At 32.8% G+C, this 15,486-nt stretch overlaps 1 protein-coding gene across 2 annotated transcripts; it reads left to right on the top strand.

Moving 5' to 3' along the window:
• Positions 1 to 1,507: 1,507 nt before the first annotated feature.
• LOC143076448 (roc-COR-CHAT protease-like) lies at positions 1,508 to 15,226 on the top strand. 2 transcript variants are annotated; one of them, XM_076252226.1, is made up of 5 exons: positions 1,508 to 1,762; positions 3,848 to 4,294; positions 6,448 to 6,587; positions 12,445 to 12,928; positions 14,581 to 15,226. In XM_076252226.1, exons 1-5 carry the CDS (start codon positions 1,534 to 1,536, stop codon positions 14,646 to 14,648), a joined length of 1,368 nt encoding a protein of 455 aa, XP_076108341.1. In that variant the 5' UTR covers positions 1,508 to 1,533; the 3' UTR covers positions 14,649 to 15,226. The 2 variants fall into 2 exon arrangements, with proteins under 2 accessions (XP_076108341.1, XP_076108342.1); XM_076252227.1 differs by lacking the exons at positions 12,445 to 12,928; positions 14,581 to 15,226 and adding an exon at positions 9,473 to 10,264.
• The last annotated feature ends 260 nt before the right edge of the window (positions 15,227 to 15,486 follow it).

Below are 15,486 nucleotides of genomic sequence, written 5' to 3'. Positions count from 1 at the left end.
ACTCTATGTATACAATATAAACACGATGTTGACACAATATTGTCAACATTGCGATGTTTATCGATGTGAACGATGTAAACAGAAAGGTATAGACTTTATATATATATATGTATATAAACAATATAAACACGATGTTGACACGATATTGTCAACATCGCGATGTATACGATGTGAACGATGTAAACAGAAAGGTATAGACTCTCTATATACACGATGTTGACACAATATTGTTAACATCGCGATGTATACGATGTGAACGATGTAAACAGAAAGGTGTAGACTTTATATATATATATATATACTATATAAACACGATGTTGATACAATATTGTCAACATCGCGATGTATACGATGTGAACGATGTAAACAGAAAGGTATAGACTCTATATATACAATATAAATACGATGTTGACACAATATTGTCAACATCGCGATGTATACGATGTGAACGATGTAAACAGAAAGGTATAGACTTTATATATATATATATATACAATATAAAAACGATGTTGACACGTTATTGTCAACAACGCGATGCATACGATGTGAACGATGTAAACAGAAAGCTATAGACTCTATACATATACAATATAAACACGATGTCGACACGATATTGTCAACATCCAGATGTATACGATGTGAACGATGTAAACAAAAAGGTATAGAACATATTGATAGGTAACAATGTAAACACAATAACGACACTACAAAGTTGACATTGCGATGTTGACAATATCGACAAAACATCGTGCACTGGACATAGTTCCTATTTTCTTAAACTATAAGCAATAAGTCAACTATATTTGTTGTCTGGAAGCATTGTTAGCTGTACATGTCTGTCTGGCATATGGTTCATCTGACCTTGACCTCATTTTCATGGTTCATTGATCAATGTTTAGTTTTCTTGGTTAATGTTAAGTTTATGTGACAGTTGTAATAAAGCTTTATATTTAGGAGTATCAACATAATATCAATGGTTAGTAAAGAAGGCGAGACATTTCAGTGTGTGCACTCTTGTTTATATTTACGTTTCTTTTTGTCAATTTCATAAACTTTATTCAGATCTTCCATTTCAATTACACTTCTTTTTTTATTTTTTTTGTCCGTCGATTTGACTCATTCGAAAAATTTCCACATGTTGTGTTGTTGTGAAGGACGCACAATCTCGATATTAATAAAAACTTAATCAATTGTAATACTTAGTACCTCCAGTACCGTGTAATTGATTTCGCAGGTAAATTGTTTTGTAAAAAAAAAACACAATCAGGGATTTTATCGACACATTTCTACTGGTCCCAGACCACCGGACCAGTGCTAATTTCGACCCCTGCGTCAACATAATCATAAAGGCAACAGAAGGATACCGCTGTTCGAAATTCATAAATCGATTGAGACTAATATGAACTGTATGTCTCGGACCTAATGTGTATAAATCGGTAGACGAGTATTAATTACCTCTTACTAATGACTTTTTAGGATAAACATTTATTTATTTACATTTCAGACAGCAAAATACCAGAACAAATAAAAAAGATGGATCATGAGTCGATTGCCATTTATCTGAACGCCCTTGAATCGGGTTCAGAAAGAAGACGGGATATAAATCTAATAATTGTTGGAAAAAAATCTGTTGGAAAGACTTCCTTAGTACGAAGATTGTTCGGGGAGGAGTTACAAAGCGTAAAAAGCACAAATGGTATAGAAATTCATCGGCGGAGATGTCGAATAAATCTAAGTAACTGGGAATGGAATAAAGTGTTAGGTAAATATGCGATTTTTTGCTCACTCTCGTTTTACATGTTTTATTTATTGCAAAGTTATCATAGAAAAACTAAAACATAGTAAACATAATTTTAATTTTTTTTAAAGTTCTGTGTATGCTGTTTTTAGGTATTTACTCTTTTTTCTTCTTCGATTCTTGGAAAGACATTTTTGCTAGATCCTAGTATGAACCGTATGTCTCAGACCTAATATGAATATTCAATATTTAATTAATGGAATTAAAGAGAGGCATGTTGGATGTAATTTAAACTAAAATACAGACTAATGACCTCTACTACATTATCACAAAATATTTTATTCGCAAAAACGACTATGTTTATGTAAACTTATCCTCGTTTTATTATATGTAAAAATGTTATTTTTGTTTATAATTATACTGTTTTCCAGTTTACTCTTTTATACTTGAGACTTAAAAAGCTGTGTAATTAGGATTTTTTTTAATAAATTTTTAGTGCCTGCATTTCATGACGTTTATATGATCTTCAACGTCTTATTAAAAATTGTTCTCAAGAATACAATCCAATCAGCTCAAAAAAACTAAATGAACATATCAAATCAGATGGATGTGTAATCAGATGGATGTCTAATCAGATGGATGTCTAATCAGATGGATGTCTGATCAGATGGATGTCTAATCAGATGGATGTCTAATCAGATGGATATCTAATCAGATGGATGTCTAATCAGATGGATGTCTAATCAGATGGATGTCTAATCAGATGGATTGGATGTCTAATCAGATGGATGTCTAATCAGATGGATGTCTAATCAGATGGATGTCTAATCAGATGGATGTCTAATCAGATGGATGTCTAATCAGATGGATGTCTAATCAGATGGATGTCTAATCAGATGGATGTCTAATCAGATGGATTGGATGTCTAATCAGATGATTGTCTAATCAGATGGATTGGATGTCTAATCAGATGGATGTCTAATCAGATGGATGTGTAATCAGATGGATGTCTAATCAGATGGATGTCTAATCAGATGGATGTCTAATCAGATGGATATCTAATCAGATGGATGTCTAATCAGATGGATATCTAATCAGATGGATGTCTAATCAGATGGATGTCTAATCAGATGGATGTCTAATCAGATGGATGTCTAATCAGATGGATGTCTAATCAGATGGATGTCTAATCAGATGGATGTCTAATCAGATGGATGTCTAATCAGATGGATGTCTAATCAGATGGATGTCAAATCAGATGGATGTCTAATCAGATGGATGTCTAATCAGATGGATGTCTAATCAGATGGATGTCTAATCAGATGGATGTCTAATCAGATGGATGTCTAATCAGATGGATGTCTAATCAGATGGATGTCTAATCAGATGGATGTCTAATCAGATGGATGTCTAATCAGATGGATGTCTAATCAGATGGATGTCTAATCATATGGATGTCTAATCAGATGGATGTCTAATCAGATGGATATCTAATCAGATGGATGTCTAATCAGATGGATATCTAATCAGATGGATGTCTAATCAGATGGATATCTAATCAGATGGATGTCTAATCAGATGGATGTCAAATCAGATGGATGTCTAATCAGATGGATGTCTAATCAGATGGATGTCTAATCAGATGGATGTCTAATCAGATGGATGTCTGGATTGAGTGTTGTATATGGCAATTTAATCCTTTGGCAAATACTTTATGTCTACTGTAATTTCATTATTTCAATTACTGCGATAGTTGTTACTGTAAAGGTTTTATATGAAAATAAAATGTTATTGATATCTATATTTTTTAAATGCAGATACCCTTATTCGTTTGATGTGTTTGAGCTTTGATTTTGCCATTTGAATACATACTTTCCGTTTTGAGTTTTCCTCAGAGTTCGGTATTTTTGTTAATTTACTTTTTTCTTGATAATGAATGACCTGTTGCCTTAACAGATTATTGTTTTATGTGTTTAGTTTCTGAGAAAGGGGTGGACGTGGTTTTCTTATTGTTTCTTTATTGTATAACATATGAAATAGGTGAAGTTTAATCCTAACTTCCATAGATTTCTTCTATACTATGAACACTTTTTACTATTTTTTTTGTAGATACAAGATTAGTGAAAGAAACAAGTATCAACAATAGAATATTGCAGTCAATTGTCAAAGAGTTACATCAAGAAAAAGAAAAACCAAAGCATGACATATTGGAGATATCTTCATCAGATCAGATATCAACAGATGATAATAAGGGCACAATCACCAGAAATATTGAACATGACGAAGAACCTCAACCCAAACATGCCAAAATGAATTATCAGTTTGCTTATCCGGAGATTACAGAACCGCCGATTTCTAAACTGGCAAAGGATGAGCTGTTTAGTATAATCGAATCTGCTGTAGACTTACAAGACGAAGACGGCTATGCAAATTTAACAGTGTGGGATTTCGCTGGTGACATTGAGTATTACAACACACATCAAACGTTTTTCAATTCAGAAGCAATTTTTCTTGTCGTAGCAAATTTACATGACATAGATGACACAGTATCCTACGGTTTGTCAATTTGTGGTTCCTTATCAAATTTAAAGATATGATTATATTAAACGTAGATACGAATTTTCTTGATGTTCAGTTCATATAAAAACAATGAAACTAAACATTTAAGACAGCAAATTTTAATACGTGGCTTTTTGTTAAATGATTTTAATCATTTGCTCTAAACAACACTACTTTTCGTGTTTCATTTAATATAGCCATTTACTATCTTGACTTCCATCTAGAAATTGACAATGAGGATCAGATGAAAACAAAAGTTCGTGATAAAAGAGATGCCTTCAGGTCCCAATTGTTCTTTCATTTTCTATGTAGCAACATTCTAGCAGTGTCTTCCCATTAAGTATATATCTCCAAATTGATACAATATTCTAGGACTTGTATTTCCTATCATGATGTCCTTATAAGAAGGTTACTGCTCACAAAAAAGCTGTCAAGCTAAGTGTCAAAGAGGTGCAGTTGAAATTATCCCTTCTAAAATTTTACAGACGCCATCAATAGTTGGTTAAACGTCATTGAATATCTGTTTTTAAGATGACGACTGATATGTTCCAAAAGTCGTAACTACAATCCCATCCACTTGTGTCTCGTATGTAACCTACCGAATTATACTTATCGCCAGGTTTTTAAATACACGAACAACACGACGTGTGCACATGTAGAGTAGAATCTTCCCTGAGTGTATGAAATCACCCACGGTTTTTGGTTGGGTTTTCTGTTGCTCAGTCTTAAGTTCTCTACGTTGTGTTTTGAATACTTTTGATTGTCGTTTTAGTCTTTGGCGTTCTTTGTCATGTCTTTGTCAGTTTATTTTCGTCTTATGATTATAAATGTTCCTTTGCTATCTTTCCCCTCTCTTTTACACGTAAAATCGTGAAATATACTTGTAGCTAACCTATTTTATATCGTGAAATATACTTGTAGCTAACCTATTTTATATAGACGTAAAATCGTGTAATATACTTGTAGCTAACCTATTTTATATCGTGCTTAAAAAGGTATCTCCACAAATGTTGTTTTCTTTTTATCTCATACAAACATCCTTTGTTATACGACCGCAAATATCTTGTGTTGCCTGAAGACATTTGATTTCCAAACAATAGCTTACATATTAGCGATTGGATTTTGATGAAATGTTACCACAAGGTTTCAGATAAAAAAATGAAGGTTGGGATTGATTTTTTGGGCAATGGTCTGAACTGTTATGAAAAACGGAACAAAAACAAAACTTTTCTAATACAAATGTATCAATTGTTCATTTCTTGACCATATTCAATGGGATTTAATTCAAAGTGTAGGACGTAGTGGGTTCAAATTAAATTTAGTTTGATTTTAACAACATTTGAATTCAATGGTGTTTTTTTTTATATGCTTAATCTAACTATGCAGAACTTCTTGGTAGGTTTGTTTATAATTTTGTAAAAAATAATTTTTAGAAAGCTATATATATGTGTCAAATATTTTATCAGAATCCAAATTCAGTTCTGTATCAAGCTTGTATGAATGAAGTGTCGATTTTAGCCCAAACTGTTTAGGGTTCGACCTCTTCGCTCGTATCAAGCTGCGCCTCGCAATGTGTTTTATTAATGTATAGCATTTTGCTTTCTGCACATGGAAAATTTATAGACTCCATCATTAAATTGGCTTTATTACCAGATTACCATAGGCATGTTCCATTTGTAGTTACCACAATATCGTTCTATTTACGTCGACTCTGACGTACAAGTGAGACTTATTGTCGAATTTGTACTAACCACAAACAACAAGACGGGTTCTGAATGTGATATAGAATCTGCGTACCCTTCTTGAGCACCTCGATTCAACCCTGATTTATGCAAGGTTCATTTTGTTCTCTCGATTGTGTTCTATATAATGTTGTGCTTACTTTTGTTTGTCTATTCTTTGGGTTTTTTGATCTGCCCGATCGTTATCGCTTTCTTTTTGACTGATGAATGTTGATTCGCCCGTGTGTAACTTTTTCCTCTGTTTAAACACTGATTAAAATAGTTATATTTTTTACTTGCAGTATTATAACGGTCTGCAGGATAAATCATTATGTATTTTTATTGAATGTAGTAATTATATTCTTAAGAGACATTTCATGTGCAGTCATCCACCGAAATATTTAAATATTAATTTGTCTTTAATCACAGGCACATTCAATTTCTGGATGGATACAATACATTGTTATGGAAGCATAAACAACAAAACAGAAGCTGTATTGCTCGAAGGAGCTCACAACCTTCTAGATCCACCAGTTATTGCAATTGGTACACACAAGGACAAATTTCAGGTATTTATATCAAAGTAACAATGGAGTAGACATGTTAATTTAGCTTCTGTTTATAAAAACTTGACAATTGAATTTGCGCCTTTGAAAATATTTAGGTAATGTTAACTGGTGTTCGTATAAAAACGTAATTCTAGTTAAGTTTAGACTATGGATATTGGAAATACTTCACCAATGTATCAGATCTATAAGATACGATTAGATCACGTTTGCCACGATGTCTTATACATCTAACTGGTTGTTAATGAATCGCTGAGTCACTGTTACGTTAGAGCACAGTTTAAATAGAAACTATGGAAATTGTATAATATCTATTTCATTTTACTGTACGAATATGTACCTTTGTCATATTGATAACAATGTATATCTTTTTCTGTCCTGACGGTCATGCTCATCAATGTTGATTGTCGTGTTTGTTTTTAAAGTTGTGCTTGATCTTTCTAATTGATGATTTTACATTTCAAGGACATTTTAAGCTCACCTGGCCCGATGGCTAAAAATAGAACATAGGGGTAAAATGCAGTTTTTGGCTTATAACTCAAAAACAAAAGCATTTAGAGCAAATCTGACAAGCAGTAAAAGTGTTTATCAGGTCAAGATCTATCTGTCCTGAAATTTTCAGATGAATCGGACAACCTGTTGTTGGGTTGCTGCCCCTGAATTGGTAATTTTAAGGAAATTTTGCTGTTTTTGGTTATTATCTTGAATATTATTATAGATAGAGATAAACTGTAAACAGCAATAATGTTCAGCAAAGTAAGATTTACAAATAAGTCAGCATGACCAAAATGGTCAGTTGACCCCTGAAGGAGTTATTGTCCTTTATAGTCAATTTTTAACCATTTTTTCGTAAATCTTAGTAATCTTTTACAAAAATCTTCTTCTCTGAAACTACTGGGCCAAATTAAACTAAACTTTGCCACAATCATCATTGGGGTAATTTGTTTAAAAAATGTGTGGCGTGACCTGGCCAATCAACCAAAATGGCTGCCACGGCTAATAATAGAACATAGGGGTAAAATGCAGTTTTTGGCTTATAACTCAAAAACCGAAGCATTAAGAGAAAATCTGACAGGGTTTAATTGTTTATCAGGTCAAGATCTATCTGCCCTGATGTTTTCACATGGATCGGACAACCCGTTGTTAGGTTACTGTCCTGAATTGGTAATTTTAAGGAAATTTTGCCGTTTTTTGTTATTATCTTGAATATTATTATAGATAGAGATAAACTGTATACAGCAATAACGTTCAGCAAAATAAGATCTACAAATAAGTTTGCATGACCAAAATAGTCAATTGACCCCCTAAGGAGTTATTGCCCTTTATAGTTAATTTTTAACATTTTTCATAAATTTTTGTAAATTTGTAGAAAATATTTTCCACTGTAATTACTGGGCCAAGTTCATTATAGACAGAGATAATTGTAGCAACAAGAATGTTCAGTAAAGTAAGATCTACAAACACATCACTATCACCAAAACACAATTATGTCATGAATTTATCCGTGTCCATTATTTAATATGCACAAGACCAAGGTGAGCGACACAGGCTCTTTAGAGCCTCTAGTTTAATGAAGTGTGAATGAGATGATGCTAGAAGTACTGGGGTTTTCTTTGATAAAAGAAAACTATTAAAATATAAGCTATATTCAGTTATCATCGAAGACATTTCTCAAATATATCGAGCGCCGCTGTCAGATTTGATGGAAACTCGAAAACGATCATCATTCAATAAATCTATTTTTAAGCTGCAATTGTATTGCTAACGAAAAAAAAAAGTCTATAGTTTTGGCTAATGTTAAACCTATCATTACATTATTTAATTTCTCATATTTACAAAAAACTAACTGGACTTTGCTCAACATTGACTGATACTGCAACATTGACGTGAAAAAAAGAAAATTTTGTAAAGAAGTTTTCATACTGATCTTAGAAAAGTATTGATTGAACAAACTAGTAGCTCTAAGCTATATTGAAAACTAAAAAGCAAAATTATTTTTGGTGTGCTTTTCAAAAATTTGTATTGGACCATTAAGTTTGTCGTTAAATGAATGTGTTTGTATGATCTTAAAAGATATCATTCCTTAAATGTTATTGTATTTTTTTTTAAGACTGACTAAACATAAACTATACATGAACGCATTTGTTTCTAGTTGCCAGAAAAGGAAAAGAGAATAAAGGAGTGCTAAAATATCAACTCAAACACAAAAAGTCCAAGTTAAAAAAATGTTTTTATGTGTACCCACACTACTCGAAGATGTTATTACTATAAAAGTGTATGCAAATAAGGAGATGTGGTATGACAATGAGACAACTACCGACCAGATAAAAATGATAAGCACGCATACAATGTAGGTAACCGTACAACAACGAGAATAATACACACCATATAGTCCTCGAAATATAAAAAATTGAAACAAAGGAAAAACGTATGGCCTTATTAATAGCGACACAATTTATTAAATAAAAAATTGACAGACATGCTTGAATCAACAACAACCACTGAATTACAGGCTACTGACGTCGGACAGACACATAGACACATTAAGAATGTTGTGGGGGTTAAGCATGTTTGTGAACATGCAACCCTCCCCATTGGATCAGTACGAAGCACAAACCAATCAGCATAAAAACAAAAGACTCAAAGCCGGCTTAAAAACATATGAAATAATTCAATGCGAAAACTAACAGCCTAATTTATATCATAACAATTTACGAAAGCCAGAGTATTTATACATCCGCTCTAGAAAAAAAGACACAGAAAAGTACAGATATGAGAATAGTAATAGTTACAGCCAAAAACATCTTATAACAAATCATGTATCTAAGACTGTTTAAGTTAAATGATACTGAAATAATACAATATCACAGTTTTTGTTTTTGCAAAAGGACGAAGAACAATGCAGAAAACGTCTCGAATCATACACTGATAAAATCTTTAAAGATTCCAAACTTCACCTGAGATCAATTCACCTGATCTCCAACACAGAGGATGTAGAAGATGCTTTTGAAAAATTGAGGAATGATATATTTGCCACAGCAAAGAGTACCGCAAATTGGAATCTAGAATATCCTGTTAAATTTATTCAGATGGAAAAAGCCATCAACTATGAACTTACGATCGGAAAACAAATAATTTCTTTTGAAAGATTAAAAGAACTAGGTGAGAAAATACCACTTCCGATAACTGATAACAAGGAGCTTCATCTCTTTCTCAGGTATCAACATGAAATTGGTAACGTGAAATTTTTTGAAAACATTCCGTCATACATCATACTTGATCCCCAATGGTTAGCAAATGCCTTTAAATGCATTGTTACAGCCCAGCAGTTTCAATTTGAATTACCACACTTACAATGGGACAACTTAAAAAAACAGGAAAGATGGATCCTAAGCTATTGGAAGAAATATTCAAGAAACAATCAGCAGACATGAGAATTCATAAAGAGCATATACTGGAAGTAATTGAAAAGTTTGACATTATCATCTATCCATTGCTACTGACGGAAAGTGGAAATGTACAAAGGGAGCATAGTTTTTATGTTCCATGCATGCTTCAAACATTAAAAATTAAGGATATTGATGTATTGTTTAACGTTCGAAATGCTAGCAAGTCTACATGTTTGTGTTTTGTCTTTAGTTTTTTACCGCCGTATCTAATCAGCAATCTGATTGTCTTTTGTCTACGAGAATATCCTCTAGCAGTGGTAAAGGGCGAGATATGTCTCTTCAAGGATTGTTGTGTATTTAATATTGACAGAACTGGCTGTGCAAAATTTGTATTAGCAAAGAGTAGCCATATGATTCAGCTGCAAGTATGGCAATGGGATGAAGTAGATACAGAGGTTAACCAAGCTGTTTTAAAAGTTGTCGAAAGAGAAATCAACAGAATTGTCAACACGCGATACAAGTTGAAAACGGTATCTTTCGAGAAAAAATGGAAGTGTGAGACCACCAGTTTCTCCTTTGACACAGGATTCCTAGAATTTGATCAAGTAAATGATGGGAAAAATTATTATTGCGAAGAACATGCGACAGTTCATAAATATAAAGACTATTGGTCTGGTGAGAAATCAAAGGTAATGTTTCTATTTGCTTTAGATTATTTTCATTTAGTGGGCATATATTTGTGACATGATGAAATCCAATTATTGGTAATTTGTGTATTGTGACAAATAAAGTACGAAGTTGAGGAGCATTGAGATCCCAAATTCCTACAAGTGTTGCCAAATACAGCTAAGGTAAGCTATGCCTGAGGTAGAAAAGCCTTAGTATTTCAAAAAATTCAAAAGTTTGTAAACAGTTAATTTATAAATGTAACAATATATGAATATCAATGTTAATTCATGTCAGCACAGAATGTGCTGACTACTGGGCTTGTGATACCCTTTGGGAAATAAATCTCTACCGGCAGTGGTTGTAAATAAACTCATCATAGATACCAGGACTAAATTTTATATATACCGCTGTTCGAAAGTCATAGATCTATTGAGAGAAAACAGATCCGTGTTACAAACTAAAACTGAGGTAAACACATCAACTATAAGAGGAAAACAACAAAACTTTTGTTTTACAGGAAATGTACGCAAAACCCGACCAACTTCAAGCATTTGCGTAATCCACACTATAACTTATAATTTAAAGCTCACCTAACCGTATTCGATCAGAGACAGAGTTTTCATTAATAATTAAACTTGAAAAGGTCTTGTGAGGTTCTTATGTCTTCTTTTTCTGTTTGTTCAGAATGATTTGTTCAACCTGTTCATTCACTATTGAGGGTTATGATTCATATTCAGACGCAACACATAAAAAGTGACCAAAAAGGTATCGCATGAGAGAAGCTAAAAAACATACACACTTTTTAGATTTTTTGTGGGACCTTCATATAAAATAAAGGTTGCATTATAAATATATGAATAGCTTTTCATAGATCAAAGAACAATTTGCGAAAAATATACAGGTTACCCTAGGGTCTTCATCGATTCCTATTCCTGTTCCAGGTTGAAAAAACAAATAACATGACACGAAAAATATCACGAAAAGCGAACAGTTGAGTTATATTTATTTAAATGTTTGAAATCATAAATGAACTTTCAGATAATTTACAGCCAGCCTACAGGCTTCACGCCCACACCTGACAATTTTTTAAGTGCCTCCTTTTCAAGCATGTTAAGTGCTTTCCTAAAATTAATGTGATCGTCTACAGGATTAAAGCTGTATAGCGAAAATATTAATGTGATTTTTAAGCAAATTATCCATCCTATTTCACTTGTTTATGATCGTATCATACTACGCTATATGAAAAATAAAGAAATGTTACTGACCGGTATGTTGCTATTATATTCTAAGTTGTTTTATGTATGTTCAAGGTAATGAAATACATGTAATAATGCATCTTCAATCAATTGAAAAGAACGCCATGTTTACTTGGTTGCGTTGAATATCATAGCATTTTGAATAGCCCCTAAATACCTATCTTTGTCGAACAACATACAACGTAGCTAGCTCATTTAAAAAAAATGCTCCACTGTAAAATTATTGTTGAATGGAAATACTTCTAGTATATCTTTTAGAACATTGTGTCATGCTTTGTACAAATCTCGCATGCTTGCAATGATATATATGTATATCTTTTTGTATAGTTTTTTAATTATTCAAATAAATTTGACGTAATTTTGAACATGCTGAATATTCTGACGTCAACATGAATTTTCTGGCTAGCATTAATTCTGTGTTCTATCCTTTTTCACTATCGCGGTGTATTTACTGCCTTGACTATATTTGTAGGTCTACCTACCTGTTAATAGATGGCAATTATATAGCATAAGTTTGTACCATAACATATTTCATTGATATTTTAGGCTTCCCGTAGAATAAGTAGTGATCAACAGAATTACGTCAGAATGTCAATGATAGTTCTAGAGGTATTATCAGGCGTTTTATACGATCGCTTATACATAGATACAAAGACTGGAGAAATACTTGATCGTGATAAGTTGGACATAACAGAAATGTGTAAGAAATATTGTGCTTTAAAAATAAACTTTCCAAGTAAAGGCTTTAGGAAAATAGAACTTGTTGACGAGATTTCTACCAATGAAGATACTATTGGTGACGACATTCAACGGATACGTGTGATCAGAAATGAAATGCAGCATTCTTCTGTCTTTGGATTAGATGACACACGATACCAAACCCTAATCACTATAGTTCATGATATGCTAACTAGATTTGACCAGCGTAACAATCCAGCAGGTGAATCCTATGTAAAACGATTAGACGAAATCAGGAAAATGGAATTAGAGACGAGGAGTTTTAAAGAGATAAAAGAACGAATGACAGCAGGTAACTTAAGTGATATCTTTTTTTATGTTTGAAGTACAGGAACAAATCCTAAATCTTGAAAGACAGATAACACCACGCCCAAATAGAAATAGATGGAAAAGAGTACAACAGTAAAAAATCACTACGCAAAACAGTAAAACCAATGCTTTGAAGCCAACAAACAAACCTTCCCCTTCGTTCTCGACTATTGACGATTACGATCGGAAAACGGGAATACAAAAGTTTATCCTGTTTACATTTCCTTGTTAATAAAGGTAGATAAACTGCAACTTCCAATTAACAAGTCTCGTCAGATGATATAATACTTTTCTAAAACTATTAGAAAAATACTTGCTTTTATACAGAAAAGAAAAATAGGAATGCAAGTACATGTGTATGCAAAACCAAATATATCAACCCCGAATTTAGAACACCTAACCATTTGTAAGTATGAAGTGCTTGTTATTTTTGTGACGTTTTGTATAATATATTAGGCAATGAAGAAAGTGTCCATTACAATACCTCCTAATCAAAACAAATGTTCTTAAACAGCTTTTAGATATATCTAGACTTAAAAATGTCTAAAGTGAAAACAAATCGATATTCTGCATCATCAATTCAAACTTAAAACAAATAATAATACATACAACAAATCATCTAGATAAAGCGAACACATGCAGACTTCTAATACGTTCAGGTATTTCACATCCAATTTTTTATGGAAATATTCTTTATAAAGCACAAAGGTTTCAGTATTCACCTCAGAAACTAACTAAACCTTTGAATAGACTTATTAAGAAGGGATATAACTACGATACTGTTGTCAAGTCATTAAAGATTGCATATTTTGGCGTTAATATTGAGTCACTGATAAGGTCTTTGCATCGGAACTAAACACATTTATTCTAAAAACAGTTGTTGGCATGACACGGGTTATGTTCTTCTCATATATGTTATGATGGTATGATACTAAATCCCTAACGGGAAGGATTGTGCCTGATGTTCATATGATGAAATCATAATCTTTCAGTCAGTTTAATTGAAGTCTGGAGCTGGCATGTCAGTTAACTGCTAGTAGTCTGTTGTTATTTATGTATTATTGTCATTTTGTTTATTTTCTTTGGTTACATCTTCTGACATCAGACTCGGACTTCTCTTGAACTGAATTTTAATGTGCGTATTGTTATGCGTTTACTTTTCTACATTGGTTAGATGTATAGGGGGAGGGTTGAGATCTCACAAACATGTTTAACCACGCCGCATTTTTGCGCCTGTCCCAAGTCAGGAGCCTCTGACCTTTTTTAGTCTTGTATTATAATTTAATTTTAGTTTCTTGTGTACAATTTGGAAATTAGTATGGCGTTCATTATCACTGGACTAGTATATATTTGTTTAGGGGCCAGCTGAAGGACGCCTCCGGGTGCGGGAATTTCTCGCTACATTGAAGACCTGTTGATGACCCTCCGCTGTTGTTTTTTATTTGGTCGGGTTGTTGTCTCTTTGACACATTCCCCATTTCCATTCTCAATTTTATTACAACTAAGTTATTCTTCATGTTAAGGTAAACGAATACAGATATGTTGCTCTAATTAGGTACATTATATTATCTCAGTATCGGATGCAAACACGTTTTGCAAATGATTTTTTGACGGAATTTCTTTTACATTTTTCAGGATTGATAGAAAAGATTCATGCAGTTGTCGATAGTGTGGTATCTGATGCTTTGAACGATATTTGTTAATTCATTTTTGAATTCACCATTAGCGGTCAATAGGATAAATATTGAATCTGTGAAAAATTCGCATATTAGAAAAATGTAATGAACTACTCAAACTATAATTTACTCATTCAATTGACAAAAAAGTCAATGGTAAACAATAAATATAAAGAAGAAGATGTGATTTGAACACTTTCCATTCGAGTCCGTATGTTATAAAAGTTAACTATAGGTCAAAGTACGAAGCCGCGGCACACACCAATCAGCAAACTATAAATTATAGTGTAAAACCATTCATACAGGACGACCGAGGTCTTATAACAGAGAAACACATATGAACCAAACCAACAAACCACATCCATCGAACAATAGGTTACTGACTTAGGACAAGCGCATACAAATGCAGAATGTGTTTGATATATTAACTAGTATTTCAAGATAAGTTAAAACATAGTATTTAATCATAAAGTTAAATCATCAATATGTTTTATCATTGAAAGAAAGCTTCGTGTCGAAAGTTGTGAAATCAAGGATCTATGACATAAAATTGCTATAGGAGGCATTTTGATTTTTTTGTATAATTAGATTCTTAATGTCAAGCTAGAGATTACGTCAATGCTTCATTGAGGTCTTTATAACAACGTCTAAATTCAACTATGTGAAGATAGTCGAAGATAAATACGTTACACAATGTGTTATTGACCAGACACTATATAAATACGTTACACAATGTGTTATTGACCAGACACTATATACATTGTAAACGTTACACAATGTGTTATTGACCAGACACTATATAAACGTTACACAATGTGTTATTGACCAGACACTATATAAACGGGGTCGTTTGTGGCATTAACCG

Source organism: Mytilus galloprovincialis, chromosome 5, assembly GCF_965363235.1.
Source record: "Mytilus galloprovincialis chromosome 5, xbMytGall1.hap1.1, whole genome shotgun sequence".
NCBI lineage: Eukaryota > Metazoa > Mollusca > Bivalvia > Mytilida > Mytilidae > Mytilus > Mytilus galloprovincialis.
This window is presented reverse-complemented; position numbering and strand designations above follow the sequence as displayed.